This window comes from Salvelinus namaycush, unplaced genomic scaffold (assembly GCF_016432855.1).
Source record: "Salvelinus namaycush isolate Seneca unplaced genomic scaffold, SaNama_1.0 Scaffold2528, whole genome shotgun sequence".
NCBI classification, from domain to species: domain Eukaryota; kingdom Metazoa; phylum Chordata; class Actinopteri; order Salmoniformes; family Salmonidae; genus Salvelinus; species Salvelinus namaycush.
The window spans coordinates 18,713-36,808 of NW_024059373.1; the positions used below are offsets into that span (position 1 = coordinate 18,713).

The 18,096-nt window shown below is 46.1% G+C and overlaps 1 protein-coding gene across 1 annotated transcript; it reads right to left on the reverse strand.

Annotated features, from left to right (window-relative positions):
- Positions 1-4,414: 4,414 nt before the first annotated feature.
- LOC120039093 (galactose-specific lectin nattectin-like) lies at positions 4,415-5,089 on the reverse strand. The gene has a single exon (XM_038984618.1). It carries the CDS (start codon positions 4,987-4,989, stop codon positions 4,474-4,476), a length of 516 nt encoding a protein of 171 aa, XP_038840546.1. The 5' UTR covers positions 4,990-5,089; the 3' UTR covers positions 4,415-4,473.
- Between the last annotated feature and the right edge of the window lie 13,007 nt (positions 5,090-18,096).

Below are 18,096 nucleotides of genomic sequence, written 5' to 3' on the forward strand. Positions count from 1 at the left end.
ACAATACCGTACAACACAGTACAACACAATACAATACAATAAAACACAACTAGAATAGTGAATTACAACAAAAAAAGTACTGTCAATTCCTGAAAGCCATTGCTCAGCAAGGTCCATCCCCAACAAGGTATATCCCCAACAGGGCCCATCCCCAACAGGGCCCATCCCCTAACAGGGCCCATCCCCTAACAGGGCCCATCCCCTAACAGGGCCCATCCCCTAACAGGGCCCACCCCTAACAGGGCCCATCCCCTAACAGGGCCCATCCCCTAACAGGGCCCATCCCCTAACAGGGCCCATCCCCTAACAGGGTCCACCCCTAACAGGGTCCATCCCCAACAGGGTCCATCCCCAACAGGGCCCATCCCCAACAGGGTCCATCCCCAACAGGGTCCATCCCCAACAGGGTTCATCCCCAAAAGGGTCCGTCCCAACAGGGTCCATCCCCAACAAGGTCCATCCCAACAGGGTCCATCCCCAACAGGGTCCATCCCGACAGGGTCCATCCCCGACAGGGTCCATCCCCAACAGTGTCCATCCCAACAGGGTCCATCCCAACAGGGTCCATCCCCAGCAGGGTCCATCCCGACAGGGTCCATCCCCAACAGGGTCCACCCCCAGCAGGGTCTGTCCCCACATCCCCAACAGGGTCCATCCCAACAAGGTCCATCCCCAACAGGGTCCATCCCTAACAGGGTCCATCCCCAACAGGGCCCATCCCAACAGGGCCCATCCCAACAGGGTCCATCCCAATTAACCTCTTGAAGCTAGGGGGCACTATTTTTATGTTTGGAAAAATTACGTTCCCAAGGTAAATGGACTATTTCTCAGGCCCAGATGCTAAAATATGCATATAATTGACAGATTAGGATAGAAAACACTCTAAAGTTTCCAAAACTGTCAAAATATTGTCTGTGAGTATAACAGAACTGATTTTGCAGGCGAAAACCTGAGGAAATCCAACCCGGAAGTGCCTTTTATTTGAAAAAATCCCTGTTCCATTGCCTGCCTATCCTCCATTTAAAGGGGTATCAACCAGATTCAAATCAAATCAAATTTTATTTGTCACATACACATGGTTAGCAGATGTTAATGCGAGTGTAGCGAAATGCTTGTGCTTCTAGTTCCGACAATGCAGTAATAACCAACGAGTAATCTAACCTAACAATTCCACAACTACTACCTTATACACACAAGTGTAAAGGGATAAAGAATATGTACATAAAGATATATGAATAAGTGATGGTACAGAACGGCATAGGCAAGATGCAGTAGATGGTATAGAGTACAGTATATACATATGAGATGAGTAATGTAGGGTATATAAACATAAAGTGGCATAGTTTAAAGTGGCTAGTGATACATGTATTACATAAAGATGGCAAGATGCAGTAGATGATATAGAGTACAGTATATGCATATACATATGAGATGAGTAATGTAGGGTATGTAAACATTATATTAAGTGGCATTGTTTAAAGTGGCTAGTGATACATTTTTACATACATTTCCATCAATTCCCATTATTAAAGTGGCTGGAGTTGAGTCAGTATGTTGGCAGCAGCCACTCAATGTTAGTGGTGGCTGTTTAACAGTCTGATGGCCTTGAGATAGAAGCTGTTTTTCAGTCTCTCGGTCCCTGCTTTGATGCACCTGTACTGACCTCGCCTTCTGGATGATAGCGGGGTGAACAGGCAGTGGCTCGGGTGGTTGTTGTCCTTGATGATCTTTATGGCCTTCCTGTGACATCGGGTGGTGTAGGTGTCCTGGAGGGCAGGTAGTTTGCCCCCGGTGATGCGTTGTGCAGACCTCACTACCCTCTGGAGAGCCTTACGGTTGTGGGTGGAGCAGTTGCCGTACCAGGCGGTGATACAGCCCGACAGGATGCTCTCGATTGTGCATCTGTAGAAGTTTGTGAGTGCTTTTGGTGACAAGCCAAATTTCTGCTGCGCCTTCTTCACAACGCTGTCTGTGTGGGTGGACCAATTCAGTTTGTCCGTGATGTGTACACCGAGGAACTTAAAACTTTCCACCTTCTCCACTACTGACCCGTCGATGTGGATAGGGGGGGTGCTCCCTCTGCTGTTTCCTGAAGTCCACAATAATCTCCTTTGTTTTGTTGACGTTGAGTGTGAGGTTATTTTCCTGACACCACACTCCGAGGGCCCTCACCTCCTCCCTGTAGGCCGTCTCGTGGTTGTTGGTAATCAACCCGACCACTGTAGCGTCGTCCGCAAACTTGATGATTGAGTTGGAGGCGTGCATGGCCACGCAGTCGTGGGTGAACAGGGAGTACAGGAGAGGGCTCAGAACGCACCCTTGTGGGGCCCCAGTGTTGAGGATCAGCGGGGTGGAGATGTTGTTACCTACCCTCACCACCTGGGGGCGGCCCATCAGGAAGTCCAGTACCCAGTTGCACAGGGCGGGGTCGAGACCCAGGGTCTCAGGTACTATGGTGTTAAATGCTGAGCTGTAGTCGATGAACAGCATTCTCACATAGGTATTCCTCTTGTCCAGATGGCTTAGGGCAGTGTGCAGTGTGGTTGCGATTGCGTCGTCTGTGGACCTATTGGGTCAGTAAGCAAATTGGAGTGGGTCTAGGTTGTCAGGTAGGTTGGAGGTGATATGGTCCTTGACTAGTCTCTCCTTTGACTTGTCTCTCCTTTTCCAATGGCTTCCTCAGGTTGTGAACAGGCTTTAGACATAGTTTCAAGCTTTTATTTTGAAAAATGATTAGTTCTTTGATTAGCGCGAGAGTTGTAGCTCAATATTTTCTTTCTCTCTTATTGAAAAGTTAACGGTCCGGTTGAAATATTATTGATTTTGTATGTTAAAAACAACCTGAGGATTGATTATAAAAAACATTTGACATGTTTCTACGAACATTACGGATACTTTATGGAATTTTCGTCTGGCCTTCAGGACCGGCACGAGCCTGTGGTTTTCTGAACATAACGCGCAAACCAAATGGAGATTTTTGTTATAAAATAATATAATCTTTATCGAACAAAAAAAGGTAAGCGATTATTTTGATTGCTTTTCTGACTTTCGTGACGTAGCTAATTTGCGGCTAGCTGTTCTTACTGTTTTGTCTAGTGATCGATAAACTCACAAATGCTTGGATTGCTTTCGCTCTAAAGCATATTTTCAAAATCTGACACGATAGGTGGATTAACAACAAGCTAAGCTGTGTTTTGGTATATTTCACTTTGGTGATTTCACTTTGTTTTGGTGATTTCATGAAAATAAATATTTTTAGTATTTTCTTTTGAATTTGGCGCTCTGCAATTCAGCGGTTGTTTCCCAAAATGAAGGTATCCGTGCTTCAAGAAGTTTTTCAAATAAGAACTGTCTTTATAAATTAGGGTTATTTTAGATACGACACCTAGCTAGATAGTTAGCAAGCTAACTATAGCTACTGAAACAGATTATGTCGTTTTGCTATTTTTTGGGGGGTGGGGGGGGCATTTTGTTTGCATCCATCAGCTAGCTAGCTTTTTGTATGAACAGCACAGTCCAGAGCTTGGGGAAGGGCAGGTGCGCGAGACAAAACTTTACCAGCATCGTAGCATACGTATCGATGATTCGTTGTGACATATGAAATACGAGTGATAGCGTAATCAATGTGTAATAACTACGTAAACAATTAATATATGTGTTAAATTATTATGTGACGTACAGTCATATTTAGGTCCTGATTGGTCAACAAGCTTATTTGACAGGTCAAATAGTCTTATTTGACACATCAAATAGTGTTGTTTGACGTGTATCGTTTTTGACATGCAAAGACCCAAACGGCGTTCCATAATTAGGTAGTTAGTTGTCACTTTCAGAATGTGTTCAGTGTGACTGGTTTATAGCAGTGGCCAAGGTCAATGGCACTGCATCTCAGTGCAAGGGGCGTCACTACAGAACCTGCTTCGAATCTAGGCTGCATCACATCCGGCCGTGATCAGGAGTCCCATAGGGCGACGCACAATTTGCCCAGCGTCGTCTGGATTTGGCCGGGGTAGGCCGTCATTGTAAATAAGAATTTGTTCTTAACTGACTTGCCTAGTTAAATAAATGTTAAATAAATGTAATTTAAAAAACAATAATACATTATACGATGATAGATGACTCCATGGCATTGTAAACATCGAGTAACTGTCATGGCAACCAGTAGCAGTACCGGGCCAGAGGCCAAGATTTGGTTCTGGTGGCTGAGATTACAACGACCCCATAATTTTCACCTGTCCTGTTTTGATGTTGACCTGTCCTGTGAGGAACGTTTGATCTAAGAGACAGAGTTGCATGTCATACAGAAAGTGTCAGACCTCACAACTCAACAAACGCTACATTCTCACTACTTCTCTGTCTAACAAAGGGAGAATAAAGAACTAGTTGAATCAGACAGAGGACCAACAAGGAGATTAAAAGGTTTGTATTTATTTATGGAAACCAAAGGCATCTTTGAACTAAAGACTCAGAGGTTCAGAGGCCGGGACGTGTGGCGCAGACAAAGGCAAAGTTGTATGAGCAGAGTGTGTCGTTCCACAGCTTGTCATTCTGGTAGTTAGTGTGAACACAGTTCTCCGGATCGGGACCAACTCCATTACTGGGCTCATCTGAAGACCAGATCGTGTAGACCACCTTGGAGCCGTCCGACCACATCCATCTCCCTTCCTTGTGGAGGTCACTCAGCCCGATCCAGGTATAGTGCTCAGCAGGGTCGAAGCTCTTGATCAGGTTTTTCACGAAGCTGAATTCCCCTTTGTTGTTCACAGAGGCCAGGTTGGCTCCCTGGGTCACGCAGAAGGACTCTGCATCGGCCCAGTCCAGCTGAGAGGCGACGTACCTGAAGCAGCGGTTGTTGTAGCTGGACCAGCCCGGGGGACAGTCGGTATAATGAGGCTCTGAAAGCTCCCCCTCCTGGTCAGACACGGGAGTGCAGTGTAGAGCACCAACAGCCAGGCTGAGAAGACAGAGGAAGCGGAAGGGAACAGACATGGTGAAGAGGTTTCTGTTCCTGGTGAAGAGTCACTGAAGTAGACAGGAGAATGACTCTAGAGTCCTGGGTTCTGGTCTGCAGCTCTGCTCCTGTGTTCTGGGCTAGCTAGGTAGGAAGGTATGTGGGCTGCAGTGGGTCCTTTTATCTCATGTTGAGAGGGTGGAGAGGAGTTCGCAGAGAGGCCATTGGTAGATCATTATGTTAATTTGTCATTGAGAAGTGTTTTCCTCAATTCGATGTTTTCCATAAGCAGCATTTTCCAAGATAAGGTGGTACTGCGACCATGACACGTAACCCAGTAGTTCTATACATCTACAGCTGTGGTCTTCCCATGTTATTTTTAGTTTGGTCCCAGGGCCACTATTCACAAAGCGTCTCAGAGTAGGAGTACTGATCTAGGATCAGGTCCGCCACTCATATTCATTATGATTTATAAAAACACAACTCCTAGTTCAGTAGTCCTTCCTTTGTGAATACAGGCTCATATCTCAGTTACTAGAGGGTGGGGGGACATGTCAAACCAGTCCTTCCTTTGTGAATACAGACCCATATCTCAGTTACTGGAGGGTAGGGGGACATGTCAAACCAGTCCTTCCTTTGTGAATACAGGCTCATATCTCAGTTACTAGAGGGTAGGGGGACATGTCAAACCAGTCCTTCCTTTGTGAATACAGACCCATATCTCAGTTACTAGAGGGTAGGGGGACATGTCAAACCAGTCCTTCCTTTGTGAATACAGGCCCATATCTCAGTTACTAGAGGGTAGGGGGACATGTCAAACCAGTCCTTCCTTTGTGAATACAGACCCATATCTCAGTTACTAGAGGGTAGGGGACATGTCAAACCAGTCCTTCCTTTGTGAATACAGGCCCATATCTCAGTTACTGGAGGGTAGGGGGACATGTCAAACCAGTCCTTCCTTTGTGAATACAGGCCTATATCTCAGTTACTAGAGGGTAGGGGGACATGTCAAACCAGTCCTTCCTTTGTGAATACAGGCCCATATCTCAGTTACTAGAGGGTAGGGGGACATGTCAAACCAGTCCTTCCTTTGTGAATACAGGCCCATATCTCAGTTACTAGAGGGTAGGGGGACATGTCAAACCAGTCCTTCCTTTGTGAATACAGGCCTATATCTCAGTTACTAGAGGGTAGGGGGACATGTCAAACCAGTCCTTCCTTTGTGAATACAGGCCTATATCTCAGTTACTAGAGGGTAGGGGGACATGTCAAACCAGTCCTTCCTTTGTGAATACAGGCCCATATCTCAGTTACTGGAGGGTAGGGGACATGTCAAACCAGTCCTTCCTTTGTGAATACAGGCCTATATCTCAGTTACTAGAGGGTAGGGGACATGTCAAACCAGTCCTTCCTTTGTGAATACAAACCCATATCTCAGTTACTAGAGGGTAGGGGACATGTCAAACCAGTCCTTCCTTTGTGAATACAGACCCATATCTCAGTTACTAGAGGGTAGGGGGACATGCCAAACCAGTCCTTCCTTTGTGATGTTAACGAGCCATGTTTGCTGGATAGCTCTAACAGGTCTAACAGGGTGAACCCACAGCCAGACTCCAGTCAGCCAGCTGGATAGCTCTAACAGATCTAACAGGGTGAACCCACAGCCAGGCTCTAGTCAGCCAGCTGGATAGCTCTAACAGGTCTAACAGGGTGAACCCACAGCCAGGCTCTAGTCAGCCAGCTGGATAGCTCTAACAGGTCTAACAGGATGAACCCACAGCCAGGCTCTGGTCAGCCAGCTGGATAGCTCTAACAGGTCTAACAGGGTGAACCCACAGCCAGACTCCAGTCAGCCAGCTGGATAGCTCTAACAGGTCTAACAGGGTGAACCCACAGCCAGGCTCCAGTCAGCCAGCTGGATAGCTCTAACAGGTCTAACAGGGTGAACCCACAGCCAGGCTCTAGTCAGCCAGCTGGATAGCTCTAACAGGTCTAACAGGGTGAACCCACAGCCAGGCTCTAGTCAGCCAGCTGGATAGCTCTAACAGGTCTAACAGGGTGAACCCACAGCCAGGCTCTAGTCAGCCAGCTGGATAGCTCTAACAGGTCTAACAGGGTGAACCCACAGCCAGACTCCAGTCAGCCAGCTGGATAGCTCTAACAGGTCTAACAGGGTGAACCCACAGCCAGGCTCCAGTCAGCCAGCTGGATAGCTCTAACAGGTCTAACAGGGTGAACCCACAGCCAGGCTCTAGTCAGCCAGCTAGATAGCTCTAACAGGTCTAACAGGATGAACCCACAGCCAGACTCCAGTCAGCCAGCTGGATAGCTCTAACAGGTCTAACAGGGTGAACCCACAGCCAGGCTCTAGTCAGCCAGCTGGATAGCTCTAACAGGTCTAACAGGATGAACCCACAGCCAGGCTCTAGTCAGCCAGCTGGATAGCTCTAACAGGTCTAACAGGGTGAACCCACAGCCAGGCTCTAGTCAGTCAGCTGGATAGCTCTAAGAGGTCTAACAGGGTGAACCCACAGCCAGGCTCTAGTCAGCCAGCTGGATAGCTCTAACAGGTCTAACAGGGTGAACCCACAGCCAGGCTCTAGTCAGCCAGCTGGATAGCTCTAACAGGTCTAACAGGGTGAACCCACAGCCAGACTCTAGTCAGCCAGCTGGGAGATGCTGCCACTCTAGCAGATCTAAGAGGATGATCCCACAGTCTTTGTTAGTTCGTTTGTTTGTGTTTGCGTCTTTCCTAGATCCTTAAACGCTGCCTTCCTCCCTTCAGAGATGCATGGCAACCTATTCCCTACGTAGGTGCTCTTCTTTTGACCAGCGCCTTATGGGCCTTGGTCAAAAGTAGTGCACTACATTTGTATAGGTAATAGGGTGCCGTTTGTGACACAGGGTTATGATGGTCAGCCTGGGTCTGTACAGATGGTTCCTAATGACTGACTGATGCTGGGTTATGACGGTCAGCCTGGGTCTGTACAGATGGTTCCTAATGACTGACTGATGCTGGGTTATGATGGTCAGCCTGGGTCTGTACAGATGGTTCCTAATGACTGACTGATGCTGGGTTATGACGGTCAGCCTGGGTCTGTACAGATGGTTCCTAATGACTGACTGATGTTGGGTTATGATGGTCAGCCTGGGTCTGTACAGATGGTCCTAATGACTGACTGATGCTGGGTTATGATGGTCAGCCTGGGTCTCTACAGATGGTTCCTAATAACTGACTGATGCTGGGTCATGATGGTCGTTGTAAACTGAAGCAGCCAGGTCACTGGAGATCCAAGGCGATATTCAACATTCTCCCAGGTCCCCAGGACGTTGAGAGATGCTGTCCAAACCGTTCACTAGGGGGCAACGGTGAGTGTGATTATCATTAAATATTCAGGTGCGTGGGCGTGAACTGCTCCGGCTCTGAGGGTTGTCCAGCCCAGCGCAAGGAACTACTTTTAATTCAACCCTTACCTAAACATTAACCCTTACCTTAACCCTTACCTTAACCCTTACCTTAACCCTTACCTTAACCCTTACCTTAACCCTTACCTTAACCCTTACCTTAACCCTTACCTTATCCCTTACCTTAACCCTTACCTTAACCCTTACCTTAACCCTTACCTTAACCCTTACCTTAACCCTTACCTTAACCCTTACCTTAACCCTTACCTTAACCCTTACCTTAACCCTTACCTTAACCCTTACCTTAACCCTTACCTTAACCCTTACCTCAACCCTTACCTCAACCCTTACCTTAACCCTTACCTTAACCCTTACCTTAACCCTTACCTTAACCCTTACCTTAACCCTTACCTTAACCCTTACCTTAACCCTTTTCTTAACCCTTACCTTAACCCTTACCTTAACCCTTACCTTAACCCTTACCTTAACCCTTACCTTAACCCTTACCTTAACCCTTACCTTAACCCTTTTCTTAACCCTTACCTTAACCCTTACCTTAACTCTTACAAGCTGTCCACTCACAGAACACTATAGCCAAGGCTTCAGCCACCAAGCTGTCCACTCACAGAACACTATAGCCAAGGCTTCAGCCACCAAGCTGTCCACTCACAGAACGCTATAGCCAAGGCTTCAGCCACCAAGCTGTCCACTCACAGAACACTATAGCTAAGGCTTCAGCCACCAAGCTGTCCACTCACAGAACACTACAGCTAAGGCTTCAGCCACCATGCTGTCCACTCACAGAACACTATAGCTAAGGCTTCAGCCACCAAGCTGTCCACTCACAGAACACTATAGCCAAGGCTTCAGCCACCAAGCTGTCCACTCACAGAACACTATAGCTAAGGCTTCAGCCACCAAGCTGTCCACTCACAGAACACTATAGCTAAGGCTTCAGCCACCATGCTGTCCACTCACAGAACACTATAGCCAAGGCTTCAGTCACCAAGCTGTCCACTCACAGAACACTATAGCTAAGGCTTCAGCCACCATGCTGTCCACTCACAGAACACTATAGCTAAGGCTTCAGCCACCAAGCTGTCCACTCACAGAACACTATAGCTAAGGCTTCAGCCACCAAGCTGTCCACTCACAGAACACTATAGCCAAGGCTTCAGCCACCATGCTGTCCACTCACAGAACACTATAGCTAAGGCTTCAGCCACCATGCTGTCCACTCACAGAACACTATAGCTAAGGCTTCAGCCACCAAGCTGTCCACTCACAGAACACTATAGCTAAGGCTTCAGTCACCATGCTGTCCACTCACAGAACACTATAGCTAAGGCTTCAGCCACCATGCTGTCCACTCACAGAACACTATAGCTAAGGCTTCAGTCACCAAGCTGTCCACTCACAGAACACTATAGCCAAGGCTTCAGCCCCCATGCTGTCCACTCACAGAACACTATAGCTAAGGCTTCAGCCACCAAGCTGTCCACTCACAGAACACTACAGCTAAGGCTTCAGCCACCATGCTGTCCACTCACAGAACACTACAGCCAAGGCTTCAGTCACCAAGCTGTCCACTCACAGAACACTATAGCCAAGGCTTCAGCCACCATGCTGTCCACTCACAGAACACTACAGCCAAGGCTTCAGCCACCATGCTGTCCACTCACAGAACACTATAGCCAAGGCTTCAGCCACCATGCTGTCCACTCACAGAACACTATAGCTAAGGCTTCAGCCACCATGCTGTCCACTCACAGAACACTATAGCTAAGGCTTCAGCCCCCATGCTGTCCACTCACAGAACACTATAGCTAATGCTTCAGTCACCAAGCTGTCCACTCACAGAACACTATAGCTAAGCATTTTGGGTAAATGGCTCAAGGTTGTCTTGTAAAAGACAGGTTTTTACTCTGCGTGACCTGTCTTTGTCTGCGCCATCTAGGATTGTTACTTTGTCTTTATTCTTTAGAGAGGGATCAACGGTTAACCTGAACCAGCATTCTCCCTGCTCTAAACTCTCACCCTGAATATTGTGTTGTGTGAATTATTGATTACAATATATCTAGATGGTATCAATCTCTTAGGAACAGACCCTGTTGGTAATGGACCCTGTTGGTAATCGACCTTGTTGGTAATGATCGGAATTTATGTTTTCCGCTTTAGTCGCCTAGCGCCTATTGCCCAGAGCCCAGAGCCCAGAGCCCAGAGCCCAGAGCCCAGAGCCCAGAGCCCAGCGCCCAGAGCCCAGCGCCCAGCGCCCAGAGCCCAGCGCCCAGAGCCCAGATCCCAGAGCCCACTTCCAAAACACACAGACAATAGTTTATGTTTTAGTGGCTTTCCTTTTTATAAAGGCATTTATTTTCTTTGTCTGCGTTACCTAGGAACAGAAGAGCCGTAAATGGAAACACTCAACATCATTCTCCCTAAGTTCTCACCTTACTATTGTGTTGTCTGAAGTGTTGATTACAGGATGTCGAGATGGTTGCAACATAGAGATTATATGTCTAGATCAGGGATCAACTAGAATCAGTCGAGGGATGATTATTTTCTTGAGCACATGGGGCCGGAACATAATTACAAATCTTTTGTAGACTGCTAAACATAATCATTTAAAAACGTTCTTACATTTTTTATCCAATCACGTGTCTCTCTATTATAAGTGGGAATACTTAGGAACTGATTTCAAGAATTAAAATGACTAGGAACTGATTTCCTGGTGTTTTTATAACAATGAAAATGATCAAAAAAACATATTGCGATGGACCCTGTTGGGGATGGACCCTGTTGGGGATGGACCCTGTTGAGGATGGACCCTGCTGGGGATGGACCAACTGGGTATATTCTGTTGAGGATATACCGGTGGTCGGACCCATCTATGTGAAGCTAGCCACAATAAGGATTAGCCGCAAAGTGGAATTTGCGGTTGGCCTTCAAAATAAAAGTATTCAATTGACAGTGATGCAAATGAATACAAATAGTGTAATTAAGCCATAATTGAATAGATCATGCTAAAACGAGGTTAGAATGTTGTTATATAAAATCAACAAAAGACAATAATTTGTTAATTTGAGAAATAATCTATTGAAATCACACTGGATGTATTTAACTGTACAGCCTTACATATGAATTGTGGATCAACGACATGGGGTATCAGTCTACTCAGTGACACCCAGAGGACATTAGCATCGTAGCTCTTATTGCGGGACTCTGAAACAACTGTGAATTGAGACACATTTTTTGTACCAGTCAACCAACTATGTGTATTGAACACTTTTCCAGAGGAAAAACAGTGCAACTTGGATGTTTTGGAGTCTGAGAACTCTGAGGAGGACTTTGGGGAAAAAGTACTTGAGTACAGAGTAGACTGTTACCCCATTTCATTGATCCCCAATCCAACCTTGTTTAACATTATCTAGTCTATGGCATGATTCCACCAATTGTAACCTTCTGCGTCACTTTCAACGAGGGACTTTTATTTTGAAGGAGAACTGCAAATTCCAACATTGCGGCTAGCTTCACAACACATAACCCGGTCCGGTCAAGCCAGAAGAAGCTAGGTGGCTGCTTATTTATTTAACCTTTTTATAAACAAGGTAAGTCAGTTAAGAACAAATTCTTATTTACAATGACGGCCTACCAAAAGGCCCTCCTGCGGGGACGGGGGCTGAGATTTAAAAATATCACCTTATCTTGGAAAATGCTGCTTATGGAAAATATCAAATTGAACCAAACACTTCTCAATGAGAAATGAACATAATGATCTACCATTGGCCTGTCTGCCAACTCGCCTGGCGCAGTGGTCTAATGCACTGCATCTCAGGGCTTAGAGGCGTCGCTACAGACCCTGGTTCGATTCCAGGCTGTATCACAGTGGTCTAAGGCACTGCATCTCAGGGCTTAGAGGCGTCGCTACAGACCCTGGTTCGATTCCAAGTCGTATCACAACCTGCCGTGATTGGGAGTCCCATAGGGTGGCCAAGCGTCGTCCGGGTTTGGCCCGGGGTAGGCTGTCATTGTAAATAAGAATTTGTTCTTAGCTGACTTGCCTAGTTAAATAAAGGTTAAATAAAAATGTATAAATAAATAAAATAAATGCACATGATACACATGAAGGACAACAATGTACCTTACTACCTCTGCCCTGGATTACAGACCTCTGCCCTGGATTACAGACCTCTGCCCTGGATTACAGACCTCTGCCCTAGATTACAGACCTCTGCCCTGGATTACAGACCTCTGCCTGTCCCTTTCTGTCTGGTCAATACACTTCTGTGAATCTAGCTGTGTGCATCTGGGTCTTATCCTGAGTGCTGATGTATAAGGTGTGGGCTCTGGTCAACAGTAGTGCACTGTTTCAGGAATAGGGTGCCATTTGGGATTCAAACAATGACTCACCAGTCAGTTGAACTGTTTTTATTCTATTGCAGATAGTAACAGGACGACTGCTGTTTATAGCTGCTGTTGATGATGGGTACTTGCTTGTGTCACGACTTCCGCCGAAGTCGGTCCCTCTCCTTGTTCGGCGGTCGACGTCACCGACCTTCTAGCCATCGCTGATCCTCTTTTCATTTTCCATTGGTTTTGTCTTGTCTTGTATTACACCTGGTTCCAATCTCATCAATTACATGTTGTGTATTTAACCCTCTGTTTCATGTCCTTGTTTCATGTCCTCATGTCCTTGTCGGTGATTGTTTGTTGTATGTATTGATGTAAGTTATGTTCTGGTGTGCGACGGGTTTTACACCCACTTATTTTGTATATTGTGGTTTTCTGAGTTTTTTTTGTATATTCATTAAACTGCTCCCGTTTATACCAAGTTCTCTCTCCTGCGCCTGACTGCCCTGCCACCAGCACGTACCCGTTACAGATCTCAGGGCGATGATGAGTGATGGAAGGAGTAGGTTGCTCTGCACTGGCCGAGGTGACGTGGACTTGTCCTCGTAGCTAACGAACATGTACCACAAACACATGCTGTAAACACATCACATAGCTGATCTAGTTTATAGATTAATGTTGCTGGGCCCAACACATAGCTGATCTAGTTTATAGATTAATGTTGCTGGGCCCAACACATAGCTGATCTAGTTTATAGATTAATGTTGCTGGGCCCAACACATAGCTGATCTAGTTTATAGATTAATGTTGCTGGGCCCAACATATAGCTGATCTAGTTTATAGATTAATGTTGCTGGGCCCAACACATAGCTGATCTAGTTTATAGATTAATGTTGCTGGGCCCAACACATAGCTGATCTACTTTATAGATTAATGTTGCTGGGCCCAACACATAGCTGATCTAGTTTATAGATTAATGTTGCTGGGCCCAACACATAGCTGATCTAGTTTATAGATTAATGTTGCTGGGCCCAACACATAGCTGATCTAGTTTATAGATTAATGTTGCTGGGCCCAACACATAGCTGATCTAGTTTATAGATTAATGTTGCTGGGCCCAACACATAGCTGATCTAGTTTATAGATTAATGTTGCTGGGCCCAACACATAGCTGATCTAGTTTATAGATTAATGTTGCTGGGCCCAAAACATAGCTGATCTAGTTTATAGATTAATGTTGCTGGGCCCAACACATAGCTGATCTAGTTTATAGATTAATGTTGCTGGGCCCAACACATAGCTGATCTAGTTTATAGATTAATGTTGCTGGGCCCAACACATAGCTGATCTAGTTTATAGATTAATGTTGCTGGGCCCAACACATAGCTGATCTAGTTTATAGATTAATGTTGCTGGGCCCAACACATAGCTGATCTAGTTTATAGATTAATGTTGCTGGGCCCAACACATAGCTGATCTAGTTTATAGATTAATGTTGCTGGGCCAAACACATAGCTGATCTAGTTTATAGATTAATGTTGCTGGGCCCAAAACATAGCTGATCTAGTTTATAGATTAATGTTGCTGGGCCCAACACATAGCTGATCTAGTTTATAGATTAATGTTGCTGGGCCCAACACATATCTGATCTAGTTTATAGATGAATGTTTCTGAATATATTGAGGTGGAAGGTGACCTGCAGTCTGTAAATATATTGAGGTGGAAGGTGACCTGCAGTGTGTAAATATATTGAGGTGGAAGGTGACCTGCAGTGTGTAAATATATTGAGGTGGAAGGTGACCTGCAGTGTGTAAATATATTGAGGTGGAAGGTGACCTGCAGTGTGTAAATATATTGAGGTGGAAGCTGACCTGCAGTGTGTAAATATATTGAGGTGGAAGCTGACCTGCAGTATGTAAATATATTGAGGTGGAAGGTGACCTGCAGTATGTAAATATATTGAGGTGGAAGGTGACCTGCAGTGTGTAAATATATTGAGGTGGAAGCTGACCTGCAGTGTGTAAATATATTGAGGTGGAAGCTGACCTGCAGTGTGTAAATATATTGAGGTGGAAGGTGACCTGCAGTGTGTAAATATATTGAGGTGGAAGGTGACCTGCAGTGTGTAAATATATTGAGGTGGAAGGTGACCTGCAGTGTGTAAATATATTGAGGTGGAAGGTGACCTGCAGTGTGTAAATATATTGAGGTGGAAGGTGAAACCACAGAGTGAAACCCTGTGTATTTTCAAGTATTGTGGTGGCAGCATCATGTTATGGGTATGCTTGTCATCAGCAGGGACTGGGGAGTTTGTCAGGATAAAAATAAATATGAAAAGGAGCAAAGCCCAGGTAAAAAGAGAGGAAAACCTACCTCAGACTTCTGAAAACCTAACCTGTGACAGGCCCAGGTCAAAAGTAGTGCACTATATAGGGAATAGGGCCCAGGTCAAAAGTAGTGCACTATATAGGGAATAGGGCCCTGGTCTATAGTAGTACCACTATATAGGGAATAGGGCCCTGGTCTATAGTAGTACCACTATATAGGGAATAGGGTGCCATTTGTGACGTAGTGGGAGTGCAGTGTCGCAGGGTTTTGAATAAACAGAGCAGGATAATTATTCTGCATGAACATCTTCTATAAACATGAAATACATAAACATTGAACTCTGAATAATAACACTGACGGCAGCTCATTCCAACAGATCACAGCGGCAGACAATACGCTTGCTACAAGCTACCCACAGAGGTGGCAATGATGTAAACAGACTCATTTTCAATGGCTCTCTAACCCTGTTCCTGGAGAGCTACCCTCCTGCAAGGTTTTAGACTCTTCACATTGGGGAATGAAGTCATGTTTTCAATGGCTCTCCAACCCTGTTCCTGGAGAGCTACCCTCCTGCAAGGTTTTAGACTCTTCACATTGGGGAATGAAGTCATGTTTTCAGTGGCTCTCTAACCCTGTTCCTGGAGAGCCACCCTCCTGCAAGGTTTTAGACTCTTCACATTGGGGAATGAAGTCATGTTTTCAATGGCTCTCTAACCCTGTTCCTGGAGAGCCACCCTCCTGCAAGGTTTTAGACTCTTCACATTGGGGAATGAAGTCATGTTTTCAGTGGCTCTCTAACCCTGTTCCTGGAGAGCCACCCTCCTGCAAGGTTTTAGACTCTTCACATTGGGGAATGAAGTCATGTGCTGTGGTCAACAAATAGCATCCTTTTCTCTATATAAAGCCCTATGGGCTCTGTTTCACAGTAGTGCACTATATAGGGAATAGGGTGCCATAGGGCTCTGTTTCACAGTAGTGCACTATATAGCGAATAGGGTGCCATAGGGCACTGTTTCACAGTAGTGCACTATATAGGGAATAGGGTGCCATAGGGCTCTGTTTCACAGTAGTGTACTATATAGGGAATAGGGTGCCATGGGGCTCTGTTTAATAGTAGTGCACTATATAGGGAATAGGGTGCCATAGGGCTCTGTTTAAAAGTAGTGCACTATATAGCGAATATGGTGCCATTTGGAACGCAGGCACGGAGGTGCTCATGTTGTCCTCCATTTTGTTTTACCATTACAGGACCAGTGGTGACCATACCTGATGAATATAAGACATGTTGTCCTCCATTTTGTTTTACCATTACAGGACCAGTGGTGACCATAGCTGATGAATATAAGACATGTTGTCCTCCATTTTGTTTTACCATTACAGAACCAGTGGTGACCATAGCTGATGAATATAAGACATGCTGGGAATGTAGAAAAGTACTCATACACACAGTACATGAATTACACAGGGGTAAAATATTACAAACATTTAACATCTATACTGACGATAAAACTATTCCACAGAGTCTTAAATGTATAATATTTCATGCAAATGCACAAACACATTGATGAACGCAGGCGATCAGCACTGCATTGTAGGCCGTGTTCACAACGCCACACTATTCCCTATATAGTGCACTACTTTTGACAAGACTTTAATCAAAGTAGTGCACTAAATAGTGAATTGGGTGCCATTTGGGACTTCCATTTAAAGTAGTAATCACTGGAGAGTTGACAAGTTTAAAATTAAATTCATTTGTACTTTTCAGAGAGTTCAGTTCAGAGTTCAGTTTTCAACAAAGGGACAAGTCAAGTAGATCCTTTCAACGCCTTCTCCACGTTTCCCCCACTAGCTACAGTTATTATAAATGTTTTGTTCTGTTATCTCTAACCTTAAAAATAGATCATTTTAAATTAAAAAAAGCCTTGCAGGAATACTGGTGTTAGTCCCGTTAATGTTTCAGGCTCACCTCCTTCCACATTTATTCAATCAAAAAGGTCATCAGTCATAAGTCAGTGGCAGCCGGGTCAGCAGCCAGGTGAGCAGCCAGGTAAGCAGCCAGGTAAGCCTGATGGACAGTTCCATCAATCAGAGGTTTCAGAAGCTGAAGAGTTTGTCTGCGTCTGCCAGGTCTGTGTGTTTGGAATATTTTAAGCGCCTTGCTGAAACACTGGCTGTAATTCATTTTTTTTTCTTCTCAAGATCATCTGCTCTCACAGTTGATCAGTATCAATTGATCGTGAGGCCTAATCCAATCTGAATCCAATAAATTAGTCAATCTCCCCATCTAAGTCAGTGCCATGTCTCAGTTCTCCGACATCACCCTGATTAACACTATCACCAATCACAGGCCTCAGTTGAAGAGTGTGTCTGTATTGGCTGTTTCAGGTCTGTGTGTTTAAAAGCCTCGTCACCAAACCAAAATGAAACAAAATCCAGCATTTTGAAGAGTGTGTAGACTTGCAGTTTGTCTGTTTTATTCTGTTGGGGGTCGTAATCTGCTGGGTCCCATCCCCAGTCACACCCCCAGTCCCATCCCCAGTACCATCCCCAGTACCATCCCCAGTACTATCCCCAGTCCCATCCCCAGTCCCATCCCCAGGCCCCAGTCCCAGTCCCATCCCCAGGCCCCAGTCCCATCCCAGGCCCCAGTCCCCATCCCCCAGTCCCAGTCCACACCCCCAGTCCCATCCCCAGGCCCCAGTCCCGTCCCCAGGCCCCAAGTCCCATCCCCAGGCCCCAGTCCCAGTCACACCCCCAGTCCCATCCCCAGGCCCCCAGTCCCAGTCCCATCCCCAGGCCCAGTCCCAGTCCCATCCCCAGGCCCCAGTCGCAGTCCCATCCCAGGCCCCAGTCACACCCCCAGTCCCATCCCCAGAACCCAGTCCCAGTCACACCCCCAGGCCCCAGTCCCATCCCCAGGCCCCAGTCCCATCCCCAGGCCCCAGTCCCATCCCAGACCCCAGTACCCATCCCCAGGCCCCAGTCCCATCCCCAGGCCCCAGTCCCATCCCCAGGCCCCCAGTCCCAGTCCCCATCCCAGGCCCCAGTCCTATCCCCAGGCC